This window comes from Adiantum capillus-veneris, chromosome 14, assembly GCF_014529385.1.
Source record: "Adiantum capillus-veneris isolate H3 chromosome 14, ASM1452938v2, whole genome shotgun sequence".
NCBI lineage: Eukaryota > Viridiplantae > Streptophyta > Polypodiopsida > Polypodiales > Pteridaceae > Adiantum > Adiantum capillus-veneris.
The window spans coordinates 61,240,011-61,259,788 of record NC_140944.1 but is presented as its reverse complement, the minus strand read 5'-3'; the positions used below and the strand labels follow the sequence as shown (position 1 = coordinate 61,259,788).

Genomic DNA, 19,778 nt, shown 5'->3' with positions numbered 1-19,778 from the left:
TAAACATACAAAATTTCCGTTATGGTAGATCCAAAGAGGAAATTTTGTAAAATAGATGGTAATTTTTGCAATTTAACTCTATTTTCTTAAATTTTCTAAGCATATTTTCTCCTTCTCCCCCTCCCTCTCCCTCCGATCAGCTTATGTGGTTTTTCAACTGGTTCAACGCTAAGCTGAGACACACTTTTCCCAAACACTGCTTAAAATTGAACGACCTTCATCCATATGGATACTAAGGCCTTTAGCATGCCAAAAATCCAATCTCTTATATGCATATGAAAGAGTTTGTGAAATAAAGGGACCTACTAATAAACTAAAAATGAAAAAAGATTTCTACAATTCACATGAAAAGGTAGGTCCAATTTGTATAAGAAACAAGGTGAAAATTCACTATGGCCTACAAAAAGCTATGAGAAGAATTTAATAATAAAAAGCTTTTTTTGCGAAAGAAAACAAGAAAGTGACACTAATTTTTTAAAACATATGTTATCACAAAAAATTATTATGTTTCTTGAAAAACAACATTTAAGGTAAGTCTCATTCATCACTAAAAACATCTAACTTAACTCTCCTGTAAGGCTTTTCTTAAAAAGCTAAAAAGAAAGTTTTTTGCCATGTGGCAAGCTTTATCCACCACAATTGCACCAAAAATAGAATGCTTTCCTAAGAACTCCTTATGTAGTCCAAAAACTAAAATATCAAATGTATGCCTTACACTCTTTTTGGCTTTGTAAAACTAGCCTTAGTAAAGAACAGAGTTAGACATACATTTGATGTAAAGAAGGGAGTTAATCATACATTTGATGTGAAGTACCGATTGATTGAATTTTTATGTCATATTTTAGTTTCTACAATAGTCCTTTCATTCAAAAGCCTCATATTGGTCCATTTTATGAAACTGTTATAAATTGCCAACGTGACTCTACCTTTTTCCGTCATATTTATTAGTTTCTTAAGTGTCCCTTCATTTAAGAGCCTCATGTATTCTTTTCACCTTTTTGTTTGAAGACTCTTTTTTATTTGTAAATTGTCCTTTATCATTGTTTTTCTCAAGTGATGATCAAGAGTTTTAATCATGTGAGGAAATATAAGCTCTATATTTTATGTGATTTGTACTTGGATTGATGTCTTGTAATGCAAAATAGGAGGAGAAAAGTAACCCAAAAATAGGATAATCAAATTATCAGCTACCTTGCTACACGCATGGCATGTGCATCATTAATTGCATAACAAATATGATTGCTATTTAGAGTTCATTTTCCAAATATACAACTTCTAGAGAAATTTGGAACATTCCATATTTGGTTTATTTGATTTCATTTCATTTTGAGATTTTGCATAGGCAAGGCAACAACCCCGCTTGATCAAAGAAATTAGCCACGTTTATAGTAATATTACTAATAAAATGGTTTGAGATTTATCTCGCAAATGGAGTTAGAGATGATGCAAAAATTGAGGGATATTAAAATATAGTTGAATCACTCTAGGGAAGGTTTCTCAATGCATTATTTATTTATTTTTATTTTAGCTTAGGAGGAAGTGTGGTTATGAAAATGTTTAAAGAGCAAACCTAGTGTTGGCATAGAAAGAAAAATTAATGTGTCTTAGCTTGAAGGTTGAAAAGCTTAATCCTGAGAATCTTCTTGAGGAATTAAATAGATTTGAAGGCTTTGAACACTAACTATTTTCTTTTTATTAGGTTTTCTCACATTTAACCCTTAAAGTTAGAGAATAAATCCTAGGTTTAGTGTACAATTTTGAAATTTACCTCTGAATTTAAAAGTACGTAGTGAAAAGGTTTCCCAAGTTAATAAAGAAAATAGTATTCTGAGAGACGGCATTATACTAAACGTAGGAATTTTTCAAGCATTGATGATATTGGCATTAAGGTTCTTGACTTAGTGGGCTCAAAATAATCTTTCTTATAAAAACTTGTAAATCTCCATATGGAACATTTTAGACATAAACTGACTATATTTGAGGTTTTTGGCATGTTAAAACATGCCTTAGAGAACAAGGGAGAAAGGCTTATTGTTTCCATGTATATGGTAGTGATGTGTGTTAACACAGCTAAGACCGTTGGGGCACTTTTTTCCCTCACAAAGAGGTTTTTCTCCCCTTTTCTTTGTATACATGCCCATCACTCTAGGGCCATCTTATCTGTATTTTCACACCAAGTAATACATTCTCTGTTGTGTGCGGGTGAGCCTCTTCTCCATCTCCAAGTTGTGTGTGCCTTTCTAAAACCCTAACTCCAACAATTGGTATTAGAGAAGGTTGCAACCTTTCGAGCGTAGTCACTGGAATCATCTCAACATCCCCTATTCACTTTCTCTAATTCTGGTGCACTTTGTTGAGCATCAATAGGTTGACAGATACTTGGTCTTGTTGTAAAGTTTCTGAATGAAAGATTCATTGTTTACGATCTTACTTCAGGAGGTGATACTATTGTGGCATCAAGTACCTTGTGTCATGGGTTATAGAAGCTCAAATATTATGATAAGTGTGTGGAAGACTTTGCAAATGTAATTATAGATTCTAAAGCTATTTCAGATAATAAATTATGGCAAGCACATTTTTGACATCTGAACTTTTCCAATTTGGTCCGTTTGAAGAAATCTAATATGGTTGCCTCATTTTCCCCTTTGGAGGTATCATCTGAGCATGTTTGTGAAAGCTATATTTTGGGGAAAATGCAACACTTTAGGTTTTTGAAAGATGGTTCAATGTGGGCTACTCACAAGCTATAGCTTGTTCACAGTGATGTTTGCGGCCCGATGCACATACCTTCTTTCAGTAATAATTTTTACTTCATGACTTTCATGGATAATAACTCATATCATACATGGGCATATCCACTTAAGGCTAAGTCCAAAGTGTTTAAGTGCTTTAAATGATCTTGCTCCCTTTTTTGAATTGACTAAAATTGTATCTGGTTATAATGTGGGCACCCTCTGTTCTGATCAAGGGGGAGTATATGTCAAAATAATTTGATGCATTTTTGGTTGTTTGTGGGATAAAACACCAAACAATGTATACAGCATTGTATATCGGTGTATTATCCCACGGCTAGCCATAAATGCATTAAATTCATGAGACATATACTCCCCCCCTTGATCTGAATGGAGGGTGCCCATAGTACATTTAGAGACATTTTCAATCATAATTGGAAATTGCTTGAAACACATGAGTACTTAAAGTGGATACACTCATGCACGCCTGGTGTCATCATCAATGAAAGTCGCAAAGTATAGTCAATTACCCAAGGATAAAGTTTACATAGGCCCACAAACATCACTATGCACAAGTTGCAACCTGCATGTAACCCTTATTGTACCATCCTTTGGAAACTTTGAACGCTAAATCTTAGCCAAAATACAGCCTTCACGAATGTGTTTAGAAGGTACTTTAAGAGGCAGCAAAGAAGCAACCATACCAAAGTTTTGCAAACGCATCAAACTGGAAAAAATCAAATGCCCAAAACATGCATGCCAAAGCTTAGCATCTGAAATAACCTTTGAATCCACAACTACATTTGCAGAAATTTTCCCACACTTGACATAAAAAGTGAGCTTATATAGCCCACAACACAAAATGCAAGCTGCAACAATTTCATCACCAAAACTAAGATCGTGTATTATACATCTGTCATCCACAAATTTTACAACGAGGTGAAGTCTTGCAAGTGCACATACAGACAAAAGGTTCTTTCTGATCCCTGGTACATGAAGTGCATCAACAAGTGTAAAATAACTGCCCTTCACACAGTTAGCACAATCTTTCCAACCTTTCAGAGGCATTGTTGGTACAAGTGACCGTATGCCCATGAGGGACAACCTTGACAAAGGCAAACAAGTCACGATGTGAAGTAATGTGCTTTGTAGCACTACTATCAAAGTACCAAACATGTGATCCTATAGCAATTGACATCATGGACACAAGGATCATAAGTATACTTTGCACTAAATGCCCACTCTGCATCTATATCAATAGCACAACCTCCATTTCTAGAAGATTCTACAATAGTTGCACTGGTAGTAGATTCACCCTCTTTCTTCTTGGCCTCTTTTGCCTTCAACTTAGGACATTACTTTATCAAGTGATCATTAGCCTTGCAATAATGGCAATGCATCTTCTTCTTTCCTATTTCACCAAAATCCCAGACAAGTTGTTGCCAGTAGAAGCACTAGAAATACGTGATCTTTGATTCACTAAAAAACCATGAGAACTGGCTGCATTGCTATTACCACCTTTTCTTTGAGCAACATCAAAAGCCTGTTAAAGTGCACATTATTTAGCCCTGTTATTTCTTGAAAGTGACTCTTGTAACAACAATGTGCATAATGCATCAAACTTGATAGCTTGAGGTTTTCCTTGGGTTATAAGTCTCTAGGTACTAGCAAAACTCTAGTAAGAGTTTTGCAACGCATCAAGAACAGTCTGCACAAGTGAACTATCAGAAATAACTTCACTTTGCAAAAATGAGTTGCTCATTGACATCAGCAAGAAAAGTGTCCATGTTGTCTTCCTCTTCCATAATCTTCGACTCGCTCTTTCCGCGCAACAATGCAATTTCAACCTCATTGCAACTTGCATAAAGACCAACCAAAGTTTCCCAAGCCTGCTTTGCTGATTTTGATGAGAAAATGTGAGGAGTAACGGTGCGCTTCATAGATAATGTAATCAATGCATGAGCTTGTGCATCTCCAAATCCCAACAAGAGTGATCAACCATACGCAAAACAGTTCTAGTAGTAATAAACCTGCTAGAACCTACAACATGGCCTATATCCACATAAGGTGGACGTACATCAATGCCCTACACAACATTTCAAATTCCCTTTGACACAAAAACATGCGTTATCATGTAAGCCCACATTGGGTAGCTATCCCCATCTAATTTGTACGATTTGTCCTTTAAGATTTTTGTCATGCATGGCATGTGAGTGTCTAAAGAAGACTCAAATGCCAGTGAGCCTAGATACCAGACCAAGATTCATTAGTGAACTATTAATATGTTCATTACTGAATTATCATTATGTGAAGCAAGGCTTCAACTTTATGCATATGGAATATTAGCTTCCCAAGTTTGAGAAATGGTATCAACAAACGGACTTGGGGGGATTTGCAACTATATGTGCAAGGTACATAAGATGAGTTCTAAGTACATCAACATCCACAACTATGAGTCAGAGTCAAAGTAGCATGAGGCAGATTCAATGAAAGATTGCAAAATGACACCGAACTTCCCTCTCAACTAAGCACTTTGATTTTGAGACAATGAGAACCAAATGGGCGACTAGGTTGTAGGAAAGTTTCAAGTTTTTGTTGTCTTTATGCATTTTTTAACCTTTAATTTGGCAAGAATCCTACACTGCAAAGTGAGGTGTTGTGTAGGCCATAACCGGATGCAAGGCTTGTGCCCATGCTTTGTTCATGGACTTAGAATCTATGACAAGGCCCCAAGGGCTAAGGGGAAATTGGCATTCTAGGAATACAAGTTTTACATGACGAACAAGGTTGAATCGTACTTGAATGTCTCACATAAGTTCTTGATAGTGCAAGGCACTTAAGTGTATCGAGTCAAAATATAGAGGCAGGTACTTCATTGTGGCCAAGGGCTTATCAAGGTATTTTGAGTAGCATGAAAGGTGTGTATGTTCAATAGACTTAGTTCCACACAAGTAATTCTTTTGCTTCTGCTATGATGCATGATACTCTACCAAGGACATCATTGCCACCTACTGCTTGCTTTCTTGCTTGATATAATCAAAAAGGTGGATTTAAATTTGAGTGGTACTAGCATGCACTACAGCTGCAAGATTACTTCAAAATAGGTCAGATATTGTTTGTTTCAAGTGATTTTTTATTGATGATTCTCTTGTTGAGGATGTTGCAAGAATTACCCATAGCTTACACTTTCTACTCAATAGCAATTGAGGCTTGTATATTGCCTTGTTCTTGGTGTATGTGACTACATCAATGGGCACTATATATATCATTGATTCTTTGCAAAAGGTGCATGCACTACCATGCTGATTTTTCTTCTATAGAGCAGACAAGCATGGCCTAGCTATCAAACAACTAGTTCCTGTGATAATAGTACACAACTCTTCTAAGACTAAAGAATACCTAGTATGCCTACTTTCTTTGGGGTTTTGAGCATCTTTTTTCTTTTTTCAAGGGGCGATATGATGGTTTTAATAATCCAATTGTTGTGAATAAGATTCCACCATGAGAGGATCTTCTGCTTAGTCTATAGACCGTATTACATCATCACCATTTTTTGGGTATGATCCAAATTGTGAATGAAAAATCAATCAATGAGTGTGGATGGTCATTTATTGGCCTCTTCACATTTGTGCTTTCAAGGAAAGAAGCTCTCAACTACCAAGGGGTAGTAGCTAAGTGCACTATACCAATCGGCTTACAATCACTCCTAGTAGCAAGGTAGCCTATGATGGTATCCTCTACTTCATGGTTTTTTAGTAGTATAATTTTGGAATTTGACCAAGGGTTTCATGTTACTAAGGCAGGACCAGGGGTTCTTGGACAAAATAAAACCAAAAGGTTTTCTAGGTTGCACATCAGAGTTGCACAACTTGTTTTGATAAAAGTGACATGGTAAGGCTACATGGTAGCAATTACGGGAAGGGTTAGAGGATTATTGTATCGGGTACCTCCTCTGATAAGGGTGTCATATCCTTGTTACTTTTCTTTATGATGGAGTTGAGGATCCGCTCTCGGTATCTCTACTCTTTTCGTGGTTACCTCTCATAAGATGATCATTGGCCTTCAAAGTAGGGATCATTTTGGCACGTGTTGTCCGATGCAAGGTGTACAACACGGTCTAGGAACTCATGTAGTTTGGTTTGGCCAGTGTGGAGCAAGGTTTATGAGGGCCTCTATCACTCATGTGGTGGCTGAGTGTTTTCAACTACCTCCACACACAAGTACTTCTCGTACTTGACAAATGTCATACTTTCGGACATCACTATATGAGACATATTCCACATGTGAAGAATAGAGTTACTTAGAATCAAATAGAACCAACCAAAAAATTTACAAACCACCAGCTCTATTCACTCAAATGCTGCATGGTGCAGTTTAAAAGCGTGTAGTGAAGAAGGCACCAAACAAAAGGAAGGGAAAATGTAAAAGATGAAGTCCTTATTATCATAAATTTTGGATATACCAGAATTTAGGAAAGGGGAGGAGGAATGTAGATGGTGGGATCAGTCTCTTTAGAGAGATGCCTTGCACTCGTCTTTGTGGGATCTGCCTCTTTAGAGAGATGTCTCACACAGTTCGTCTTTGGAGCCTACATGTTGAGGCTTTCCAAAGTTACCAACAGGGGTAGATGCAACATGGAGATGTAGTAGAGCAATTCTATATGTACAACTATGTTGGATAGTTAGAATCCAATACTGACACCTATAAACATGACCCATTACCTGTTAATCTCATTTTAGGGTCAAGAGATTCTAGGAGAGCTCAGGAGAGCTTAGGAGAACTCAATGTTGATCCTTTGTATCACTTGTACTTTTTAGTTAATCCTTCTAGAGTATTGTAATCTTGTATCTAAATTTGAACCTGAACCAATCGAATCCACCTATACTCTAAACTATATTTAGTAATTTGAACTACATTCTAAGTTGTCTCATTCACTTATCTATTCAATTCAGTTCAATCATGGTCTGAAGTATTCTATCATTAGAAGTCTGCTTGTCAAATTCAATAATATGAACTACATTCTAAGTTGTCTCATTCAATTGTCTATTCAATTCAATTTAGTCATGTGTCTGAAATCTGCTTGACTGATTCTATCATTAAAAGACTATTTGTCAAATTATGTCACATGGTGGTGTGATTTCTGAAGGTATGAATTCCTGATCAACTACTATGAGCCTAACTCTGGAATAACTGTCAAGCCTCCATCTCATTTCCATCCTCTCTCTCCTCTCCTCATCCTCATGCTACATGCTTGCATCTGCTAGGCATAATTGATTTAATTTACCACCATGTCCATAAGTGGGTGTTAATTTTTCCTTTCTTTTGCCATTTGTAATGGTACTAAACTATTGGAAGATGTGAATGATAAGCATGTCTTGAACGGAAGTGAAAAGGACATGAAAGGTAAAAAAATGATACCTTTTTAAACATCAATATACCACCCCACCCCCCCCCCACCCCCCCTCTCTCTCTCTCTCTCTCTCTCTCTCTCTCTCTCTCTCTCTCTCTCTCTACTGAGTACTTTGTGTAGGGTTTTTCAGTCAATGAAAGGGTAGTTGCACTAGTTCTTTACTTATTTTTTATTGAAGAGTTTGTAATGGAGTATGACATTATAAAATGTTTCTAAATTGTTGGTAGACACATTTTAGTTTTGTAAATAAAGATCAACACTCAATTGTGCTCCTAGACAAAATATGTTGTGTGGATAATTGATGTACGAACAAATACTAATTACCTATAGAAGATAGGTAATTAAGAACTCTTATCAAATGGTGGCACATGACAACATACACCATGATGTAAACTGCAAAATCCCAACTAAATTTTGAGGCTATCTAGAAGAAAATCAGCAAAATTTTACAAGTTTGTGTAAATACTAGCAAATGGTTTAACTTTTGACCTAAAAATTGGAAAAGTTTTAGGTGTGCCATTATTTTCTTCATTTTTTATTTTTTTTTGGGCAAGCTCTTGTAGGGCATCTAAAAAACTGAGATCAAAATAGTTTGCATGTTCTTCTGTCATGAAAGGTATTTAAAGGTTGTGAGAAGATGAGGTTTGTAAATATTAAGTTGCTTTATTATCGAAATAGGTTGGTAAGTGATGATATTGATGAATAGAAAAAGAGGTTAATACAAACAAATCAAACTTTAAGATGTGACCCTAATCTAAACAAAAAGAATACTAAAAGATGCTGGTCAGCAAAACTCGAATACAGGTGTCACTCATGACGAAAAATAGACCTTGTCAGCCATATTGTTGAGGCTAAGGGTAATAAGATTAGTACTAACACTGTTAGCTTGCTGCAGCTGAGGAAGAAGAAAAGATGACTCCCTTAGTTTTCTATCACTGATTAGTCCCTGATGCCCTAGCTTGGTGGTGAAGGGGATTGTTGTGGCAGGGCTTTCTCCTTGGTGGCAACCCCATGACAGCAAGGCTCCTACTGATTGTTTATGGTCTCAGGGTGGCTCCCTTTATTAGCCGATGTATGGTCGTTTGCTTTAAATGATTTGGTGGGTCGTTTGTTGGTAGATGCCATGGCTCGATTGGGGCATGGCTATCAATGTAACTTTTTTTGTTTTCATAATATTTATCTATACTCACAATTGTGAGTTTGGGATTTTCTTTTTTGGAAGCTACTCTTGATTCTTGAAGTATCAGTTTGATGAAGGATTTAAAAGAATAGAAAATTTATCATAAAACATATTTTCTTTCTCTAAACTCATGAAACATAGTTTGATATCTTGCTAAATCAATTCACAAGCTAAATGTATTAACAAAAATTCTTTTCTTTTTTGATAAATATTGATGATTCACCATAGAGATTGCCGATGCATCCCTTCTTACAGAGGGTGAAAGTGTTGATATTCGGCCATAATCAAGTTCTCCCTTGCTTACAAGGGAGTACTTGATTGCATCTCTCATGGCACCACAAGATATGCCAAAATTTGAGCCATTTTTGACTCAAAATGGGGCCATTTTCACCCAAAATTGACCCATATTAAGCATAGAATGCCCAAACGAGTTTGGAAAAAATCCATAAATATGTGGAAAATTTTCTTTGAGCTCAAGTTTTATGTCAAACATCTTTTTCCATGTAATGACCCTTTGATCACATCTTTGATGGTCGTGCATGCCAGTTGCTAGTAGCTACCATATATGACATTGATTGACCTACCCTACAATATGCTTAAACTTTGGATTCAAAGATGTAATGCAGACAATCCATTGCAACATAGCAATGTTAGAAGTTGAACAATTTGCAATCATACCAAGACGAGGCAAACAATCAGTTCCACAATGGCAGATGCCCCTATCATTGTCACACTTCAATCTTGTAACCACTCCCCACTTCCCTCTTTACCTATGCTACTGAACTCTGATGGTAAAGGTAAGGCCACTAGTTTAACCTTCTTTGCTGTGAGACCAGCGGGTAGACAGACATGCGAATAACCTCCCAACCATCCTATATATAGGCCCCTGGCCCTCTTCCATATATAGACCCCTTTACTGCATGTGTGTCCGACACATTGCCTGGGCCGTGCCCGTCTAGTCCTACCCTTGGCATGACATTACTCCCCCCTTGGAGAAGCATTTTCATCCTCGAAAACACAAGTGGTGATATCTTCAAATGGTTTCCACCGTGGCATCCCTCATGGATCCAACGGTTCGTTGAATCGGAATCCGGTTCATTGGGAGGTTCAATGAAATCAAGAGTAACATCTTGATTTTCTACATTTTTGTCCCTGTGCAACCGTCTTGGTTAACCGACTCATAATCAAAAGAGCGTGAAGGCTCCATTTAGAACTCACTTGAGAATGCTAAACGAGTTATCACAACTAAGAGGTGTTTAAATGCATACCCAGGTTTCAGACTTTCTGAAGGTACTGGAATGTGCAATATAACCTCGGCTCATCTTTCCATGAAAGTACTATGCTGACATACTCATCAGCAGCAACCAAGTCCTTGACTTGCGGTGGTTTCTTGCCAATAGTCAACCTCATCCAAACTGATGATTAAGGTTGATAACTTGAGAATAACATGCAGAGACTAGAACTAGCCCTAACATGCCTTTCATCATATGAAGCAAAATCCAAACCAGAAAGGTAACCGATCTAGTTGTTTCATTTCTTGCTAACGTATGCACTTAGCATATCCTTTAGCGTGCTTTACTAAAGTATGAACTTTGCATATCCTTTAGTACTAAATAGAATGCTTGTAAGCTGCCCATCCTACGCGGGATGAATAGCATCAGTAAGAGTGAGGTGCTTTCCCCCAACCACTTACAGACAGTCGCCCACGACTGATGACAAACTATGACTCAATTATTGAGTATCCAGCCATATACTCGATATGGAATGGAGACAACCAACTAGGTTGAAAGCAGATTGGAGTTTCAAGCAGCCAATCACGAACACCCATACTCAGCCATCACCTTGTATGGCAGGGTGTAAACTCATACTAAATCTGCAAGAGAGATTGCACTGGCAGTGCAAAAAATTGCAGGAACAATAATGTCCATGAATTTGCATGCCGCTCCGAATAAATTTGTGTTAAACACTAGGGCCCATAACACCTAGTGTGCATGCATTTAACACAAACATATCCGAACCGCAATTCCATGACGAGGCTTTCCACGGTACGTGCGTGAAAGTTTTGCAACAAATTTGGACCATAATAGAATGTGACAACCCGATCACACCTAGGTACCAACCATGAGACATTCTCATGTACATAGCATACTTAGCTATATGTAGAAACGACCCTCCGTTAAGGTGGTTTCACAGCACTTGGAATCGTAACAAGTTTGTACTTAGTACGCGACAATTTCTGGCCACACTGAAATTGCTCCTGATACTGTGTGCTTAAAATGGTCGAACCAGTGGATGCAACCAGCACCTAGGGACTTTGTCGTGACACATTGGTAAAATTTGGCACCAGTGTCAGTCCAAGAGACTCATATTCTCCACATGTGGAATATGTCTCAAACAAGGATATCAAGAAAAGCGACATCCATCAAGTACGAGCTGGTACTTGTGTGTGGAGGTAACTGCAAACACTCCACGACAAGAGTGAGAGGGACCCTCATTATCATGCTCCACACTGGCTAAACTGAACTCCTTGAGTTCCTAGACCATGTTGTATCCCATGTGACAACATGTGCCAAATCTAACCCTACAACTAGGTTCGTAACAGCATAAGGTATAGTGGACGCTACGGTCCAAAATACTTTGTTCCAACATGCCCTTGGCATGGCTTTGAAACATTCAAGCGTATTTATACGACTTGCACTGGAAACCGTGGGTGTTGCCTGCGCAATCCAACCCCTTTCGTTAACATCTACGTAGTCAAACCCCTTGGTAAGACCCTCTGTAGAAACTGCTCAACTAGCAGGCAACGGTAACCAACATAGTTAACCGGGTACATAATAATTGGAATCCACTCGAAAAGTTGAATTCGTTCGCTACCGTGTGGTAGATTGCGGAATTCTTTCCTTGAAAGTATTCTTTCCTTGAAAGTTTAACTGAGAGAGATCAAATTGTGATCCTCAATGCGTATGGGGTGATTTAGCAGTCACCCTCCGGGTCGTACCCCAAACAATAATGTCGATAGACACTTCGTAGTGCTATAGAGAGAGCAAGAAATCCACACAAGTGAACTGCCTAGCTCTTGTGGACAACCATGCTGTCTCAACTGATTACTGCATCTATACTTCCTTGTAGAGATCAGCTGCTGTGAGGTGAAGATTTATCAAAAACTCAACTTGAGTGTCGCACTGAAAACATGTAGTGCAAAAATGACACTGTAAACATCCTGAATGACAAGACCCTTGCTTGTCCATTAACGTCGATGTATACTTCCCTGGGTAGATCGGTTCACTCTTGAAAACAATCACCCAAAGAATGCCAATAGTTGGGTCTTACCCTTGGGCTGACAATGGCTCTTAGCCTATATGGCTCATAGCCCTCGTGCAAATTAGTGTTCAATGGACGAACCGATGAAGACTAATTTGAGTAGCATCTTAGCCACGTGCTAGCTGAGAGTTAGAGCACCTTGGCTCAGGCTGACTCACGAGCAAAACACGTATCAAAAGCTTCTTAGAAGATTTTCATTATTCCCTTAAAAAGAGAGAACGAGAGAAAGAAGAGCATGCTGGGCTGTGGAACTTTCCTTGGACGACTATGACGTGTATAGTTGATTGCCATGCTCATGTGTATCTTATGCCTAACGTGCAACGTATCTTATAAGCATGCAACAAGTTTCTGCTATGACTCTCTCTTTGAGAGAGGTAATAGAAAAACACAACCACATCTTGATCTACCTGCCTTGCAGGCTTGTGATTGTATGAAAATGACGTAGCATTGGCACTTTGCCTGTGAAATAAGTGTTGTTGTATGTTGACAACAACCCAAAAACAATCTAGAACGTATCTTGTCCGTGAAAAGTATCTGGTGTGAGAGCGGTAGCGTGTTTCCTGCGGTGGTAGAATTGAATCCACCTAGCTAGCATGCCGTGCATACATAATTTTAAGCCCTTGGCAAAAGTGATGGCCTCAAACGTGAGAGCCACAACCATAAGTGCCTTGCACAGAATAAACTGGTACGGATTCTGTGAGCTGACATTCCCTATTTTGCCAGTTCCCCCAACTTGTGTGTCAAAGCCCTTGATTCCAAATCAATGGCAGTATCTCGGCACAAGGGAGAAGCCGTGCCAAAGCACTTTGCTTTGCACAATGACAGTAATTGCTAAGTAAAGTGTAAACATGGAAAAAAAAACAAGAAAAACTTAAACTTGGCTAACCTGGTAGTTGTTGCTGCAACCAGTTGTCAAAAAGCTCGCGTAAAGGTGGCTCATAGCCAAATCTGCCGTGCGAGAGAGAATTGTCACATATGTATATTCGCCCGCTTGTATCATATACATCCGTCGCATACGGAATGAAAGAATCTGCAAACATTTTGCCAAATCCGTCCCAAGTTTGGATGCTCATAGCATATGCCAAACGTGGGGAGTCTCAATGCAAGATGCATAAATTGAAGCCTTGCTTCATAGAACTACATCTAGCCTCATTGCCTACAAATGCAATGGACGGCAGATGCCATAGCAAAGAGAATCAACCTTGTCGATCATGTACAGAAATTGATCGTGTCAAAATTTCATAGGGAAACGGCCTTGCCAAATTTTGCTACTGATTGAGAATCATAACATTTCCCGATAGTGAGAAAGATAGCATCTACATCTGAGCTATCACATGTCAGCGATTGTCCAATACTGCTTGTTCAAAGCAACCTTTGCTTGTGGAAATTGCATAGGGTGGTCAACATTGCATTCAGCTCCTAGCTGTGGATGTCAATGTTTTTATATTGCCTGCTTCTTAGCAAGCTGTAATGGCTTGGAAATGAGTATGCATCCAATTCATGGAGCCGTGCTCCCAGAAATCTTGCTTGCCTCCGCCTCGAGATAGCACAACGAGGAGAGATCAAAATTGAACAACCCACGTAAGACACAAACCGGTTTATTGGAGCGTCGCTCGAGGGAGCCTTGCCCTTGGAAAGTATCTGATGGGAAACAGTTACTTGAAATTATAATGACTGGTCGGCCTTGCCGAATACCGTAATCGAATATGTCACAGGCCCTGCCTAAGTTACCTTTGTATCAACAATTACACGCCGACTCGCGTGTGGTGGCGAGGGATTGTATACTCAAGCCGTGCTTGATGTTGATCCCTCAACCAAACAATGGTTCTTTGCAAACAAAGTAGTAAAAAAAAGTGAATGCTTACGGAATTCTCACAAGCCGTGCTTGTGCCTGCATGTAAGAGTTACATAGCATGTGTGAAAAATTTGTCAAACGAAAGCAAAATCGATTGCATACCTCATTAATCACCGAATCGACATCCCATGGTGTCGATATCTTGCATGGTGCATGACCATGCGGGCCAAACATGTCGTAGCCGTATCGATTTGTTGCATTTGCATCAGAATTTCTGAGTTCCATGTTCTTGGGGGCTTCAGAAGAAAAACTGGAGGCCGTGATCGTGATTGCCCACTTCTTGCCGATTGTCGTGCAAAGCGACTGTATCCTTGAAATTCAAGATATGCAGTATTTCAGATTTTTTGCATAGTTCTTGTGCAGCAAATTCCGATCGATCTTCCCCTGTTGTTGAGATTGTACTTGAATCTCCTTGCCGTCCGGAGCCATGGCTCCCATGCATCTCGTGGAGTTTGGCCCTTGGCCTGATCCTAGGGTTGCCCCTTGGGCACCCTTGGTTGGGCGCCTAAGGGCGGCCATACACCATGAAAACTTAAAAAAAAATAAAACACCTCTGGTTCCAGGCATGGCGGCAACAGCGGTGCGGAAGAAGAAGCTATAACTCGCGCTGTGGGCGGAATTTGGGCCTGCTGTAGGGTTGGGACTTCACCTCCTCGCCAAGGCGCTCCAACTGAGCCTAACCTCGACCGATTTGACGCAGGTCCGACCACGGCCCCTTTCCCGGCTTAGCTTCCCTGCACACGCTCGATAGCTTCGGCTTCTCCTCCACTTCTCCATGGCACTGCATGCAAACTCATGCAAATCCATGCAAAGAAGCATGAGGGCCACGACCTTTTATCCATGATTCCTTCATCGATTCCTTCACCGAATTTGTCTCCTCCATGGAGAGAGAGAGAGAGAGAGAGAGAGAGAGAGAGAGAGAGAGAGAGAGAGAGAGAGAGAGAGAGAGAGAGAGAGAGAGAGAGAGAGAGCCATGCTTCCAGAGAGAACGCCATGCTTCCCTCCTCCATAGCTCCCTGCTGCCCCCTCCTCTCCACCTTGCTCTGATACCAATGTGAGACCAGCAGGGTAGACAGACATGCGAATAACCTCCCAACTATCCTATATATAGGCCCCTGGCCCTCTTCCATATATAGACCCCTTTACTGCATGTGTGTCCGGCACATTGCCCGGGCCGTGCCCGTCTAGTCCTACCCTTGGCATGACATTTGCCATAGTTTTGTCCTCGTCTCTATCCATACTTTTGGTCCATCATCAACATTGAAACCTTCCTCGTTTTCATAAGCCACAATCACTTCATACATTTCCATAGAGCACACTTCCACAACTTGGCTTCCATAAGGCATACTGGAATCCATTATAGCTTCTAGTTCATAGATATAAGAAAACATGCTCAAAGAAACTTGAAATACATTTACTGAAGTGTGATTATCACACTATAACTAGGAGTGCATCGTAGTTCACCATACATCTGCATCTGTAATAATCATCAACTCTTGTGATTTGGCTCCTTCTTTCCACAGTCATGATTTGGTGAATGGTTAACCACTTCACCCAAAGTTCAAAAACAAAGCACAAATATGAAAAAATTGTTTTTTCCAAACACATACAAATCCCTCCCAGGCAAGAATATTTTTTCCGGACACCTAGAAAGCCCTCCTAAGCAATTCTCAATGGGAGCTTTTACAAACTACAATGTATATTCGAACATGTTTACAATATACTAAAATTCAAGGCACAATTTTTCTTCCTCTTGGTCCTCTCAAGCGGTTGTTGTGTGAATTTGTAACCGGCTTAAGGCACACTTTCCTCAAACACTGGTCCAAAGGACAAGCACCTTTGTGGAGCCGTAGGATCATTACACACCCACCAAACTTACAAAATGTTTGGGCTCTTGAATGGCTATAAATTTGGTGTCAATGATTACAACTATTGCTTGATTATATAATGTAAGGTCTAGGTTCACATTTTTGATACACGAACTTGTATGAGGTATCATATTTCATTTTCTTCTATTATAATGATGAGTGACTTGCTTCTCCTCTTTCCACGTGTCAAATTCCATTAATCTCACAGGTTGTTGTACGTTCACCAACCAAATCCATTCCATGAAGAAAAATGGAATTCCTAATATGTGGATAGTGGGCGCTTGGACTATCCAAAAGTTGTAGCATCTAAAGTATGAAGGCCATTCTATACTGATCGAGAAGGGGTGAGGACCTTTGAAAGGAGTGGATCTCATATTTTATAATCGTGGGTTCCATTCTCTCACCACCTCATCTTGTCCAAGGCTCTTTGCTCCCCCACACCTCAATGGTCCATCCACATGAAGGCTTACTTTTCTTATCTTAAGGGCATTTACACATTGAGTGCCAAATTTAGCTCTCTAGTGTGTATACCCACGTGGAGGCCAAATGGTGTTATATGACTCGCTTGCAAAAGGGGGCCATAAAAAGCTTGGACAACCTCATCCAAAGCCAAAAGCGATGCCCCTTACAGTTTGAACGAAGGTCTCCTTAGATGGTTGCTGATTGCTTCGCCAATAGGCTAGGAACTTTAGGCCAGGAACTTGCATGGGATGGTGGGACATATTTTTTAAAAATAAGAAGGGCAATTGATGTGTAAGCCCCTCTGCCCATCCTGGCATGGAGCTTGGTGGGTGGCAACAATATATTGTGTAAATAGTGAACACCCTAAGGGTAGTTATATAATTAGACACATGTATTTGCCATAAAACAAGGATGACTTATGGCTAGATGAATAATTTTCACAAGAATCAAAGCGTCCAACATTTACACACCTCGAGAGAGAGAGAGAGAGAGAGAGAGAGAGAGAGAGAGAGAGAGAGAGAGAGAGAGAGAGAGAGAGAGAGAGAAGAAGAAGAAGAAGAAGAAGAGAGAAGAAGAAGAAGAAGAAGAGAAGAGTTTTAACGTCGTAGGAAACTATCCCAAGAGACCTTAAAGATCTAGCCGACGAGGAGTTGAACTCAAGACCTGTTATTCAAGGGGAAATGGCATAACCAATCTACCACATTTGGGTGATAGAAAGGTTTTACCATTTTCTTCTTTTTATTAGCACACACATCCACACCCCACCCCCCCCCCCCCCCCCCCCCCCCCCCCCCCCCCCCCCAAGAAGAAGAGAGTTTTAACACAGAGAGAGAGAGAGAGAGAGAGAGAGAGAGAGAGTTGTCGTGTTGAGATCTAGGTTTGACTTTTCATCACAATTCAAGTTTAGCTAGATTTAGGTAGTGAAGGTTGACATGGCATGCAAGCATTGGTTCAAATAAAGTTCCCATTTCTTTTGGATTTGCAATGCCCCTTTTGACCCTTCTTTGCTCAATCCATGCACATAACATCGCAAGCAATGGAGTTCTTTGTAGAGGCTAACATTGAATTATTTTGCTTCATTCTAATGTTTCACTTTGTATAAACTTGTGCTGAGTGATAGAAGAGGAAATGGTGTGTCCTACCCTTAGCTTGTCTCAATGAGTCTTAAATGTGTGTAAAAGCGCGGACGAGAGAGACACACACACACACACACACACACACACACACACACACACACACACACAGAGAGAGAGAGAGAGAGAGAGAGAGAGAGAGAGAGAGAGAGAGAGAGAGAGAGAGAGAGAGCGAGCCTGCGCACATGCCGTGGTGCTGGTGGCAAGCCGATCAAGGGTGAACGTTGACTGCCTATTGGGAGTTCGCGCACATGCCAGAGCTCCAACTGCCCTCAGTTGCAAAGTCAACGCCTTTTGTCATGCTGTCAGGTGTCACAACCAATCATGTTTCTCCTTTGCACGAAACGGCTCTCCACCGGGGGTGACCGTTTAGGCTTCCGCCATGACGTTCCGATGGTGCAGGTGGCTGTGTGCAGGGGCGTGGTGGGGCACTGGTGGACCTTGGTGGGCTTCCCGCACTTTTGCACCGGAAAAGGCCACCGTTGCTCGCATGTGCACAACCTTGTGTGTGTGTGTGAGAGAGAGAGAGAGAGAGAGAGAGAGAGAGAGAGGAGATTAAAGTGGTCATCGTAAAGTTTGATTATTGAGTTCCAAAAAAATTGGATGTTTGCTTTGTTTCATCGAACTAAAAGCATTTTCAAACAAAAACTGTATATTTTTGGCCGGTTATTGATTTATCTATTGGTCTTAGGACTAAGGGTCCCATTCTGCCTTGAATTGAGAAATAAGGCATCACATGTCACATGAAACCAAATGGTATAGGAGTTGAGAGAGACTGAGCTTTCAATGCAAATTCACATGGAACAAGGGTGCCAAAAATAATAGTAGAAATCAAAGCAACAAATGCAAAAGAAATTGCACAAGGACCACTGCTTTCGAATCCCGACTACCCACAATCCACTTCCTTCCTTTTGTCGATCGATGGCTTCGTACATATGTGCTGCACTCTGCTGATTGCGCTCATGATAAGGTAAGCTCCCAACATCCGTTTCCATCCTTTATTTGGAACTACCCTTTTGATTCTTCGTGCTTTTTCTGTACTTTTTAGTAGACTTTCCTTTTCTTCATCCTTTTGCAGATTGGTGCCCTCTCTTGCAATTTTTTTTGCTTCAAATTCAACTCGTTTTCTCCTGTTTTTGAGTGGTGCTGCCTTGTTTAACAATCTAATTTGAAGATTGATAACTCTTTTCATTTGAAGTAATGCAGTGAAAGGCTTTCATTGCTTGCATGGATCAAGAAAACACCCTCAGATTGCTTTTTCCTCAGGTATGTGCATATTGCTTCGTTGCAAATTATGTTTTTGTGGAGCATTTTTGCATATGATTGTTTGATCTTTTAAAAAATCTGGTTTTGACAAATTTTATCATGTCTGAAGTGCTTTGTCATGAGTGATATTCTTGTTTAAGTAAAGAACTCCGTCAGGGTTGCAGTATTGTTCTTGTATGCGCTGTTGAGCACTTCATTTTGATTTTGTACTTAATGTTACTCTACTTGTGCTCTTGTATAAATTGAATGCATTAGCACTGACTTGGTTTCATCCTTTTCGCGCAACATCTTGGAGGTTCTTATTTGCTTTACTCCCACAATCATTCTTTAAGCCCTTAGTTAGCTCCTCAAAAGATTTGGACACTTATATTTGGTTTGATGTATGCTGAATTTTAAACAATATTGGTTTTTCAGTGCTCGGGAATCTTATAACATTGAAAAATTGGATTCTGGTGAAGTTTGTGGAAGGTGTTTCCTTGAGCATCTAAATCCAGTACTGTCATTCAAGACTTTCTCTACTTCTATCATTCATCTGCGTGGCATATAGAAAG

At 39.9% G+C, this 19,778-nt stretch overlaps 1 protein-coding gene across 5 annotated transcripts in view; it reads left to right on the top strand.

Moving 5' to 3' along the window:
• The first annotated feature begins 18,717 nt into the window (after positions 1–18,717).
• Positions 18,718–19,778, top strand: part of LOC147442473 (uncharacterized) — a 46,152-nt gene continuing 45,091 nt past the window's right edge. Inside the window, exons 1-2 of one of the 5 annotated variants that reach the window (XM_086528633.1) lie at positions 18,718–18,931; positions 19,168–19,227. In XM_086528633.1, coding sequence (XP_086384759.1) covers positions 19,189–19,227 — 39 coding nt within the window. In that variant the 5' untranslated portion in view covers positions 18,718–18,931; positions 19,168–19,188. Of the gene's footprint in view, positions 18,932–18,988; positions 19,228–19,778 lie in introns of those variants that run through there. The other 4 variants (XM_086528628.1, XM_086528630.1, XM_086528632.1 and 1 more) reach the window with 4 other exon arrangements.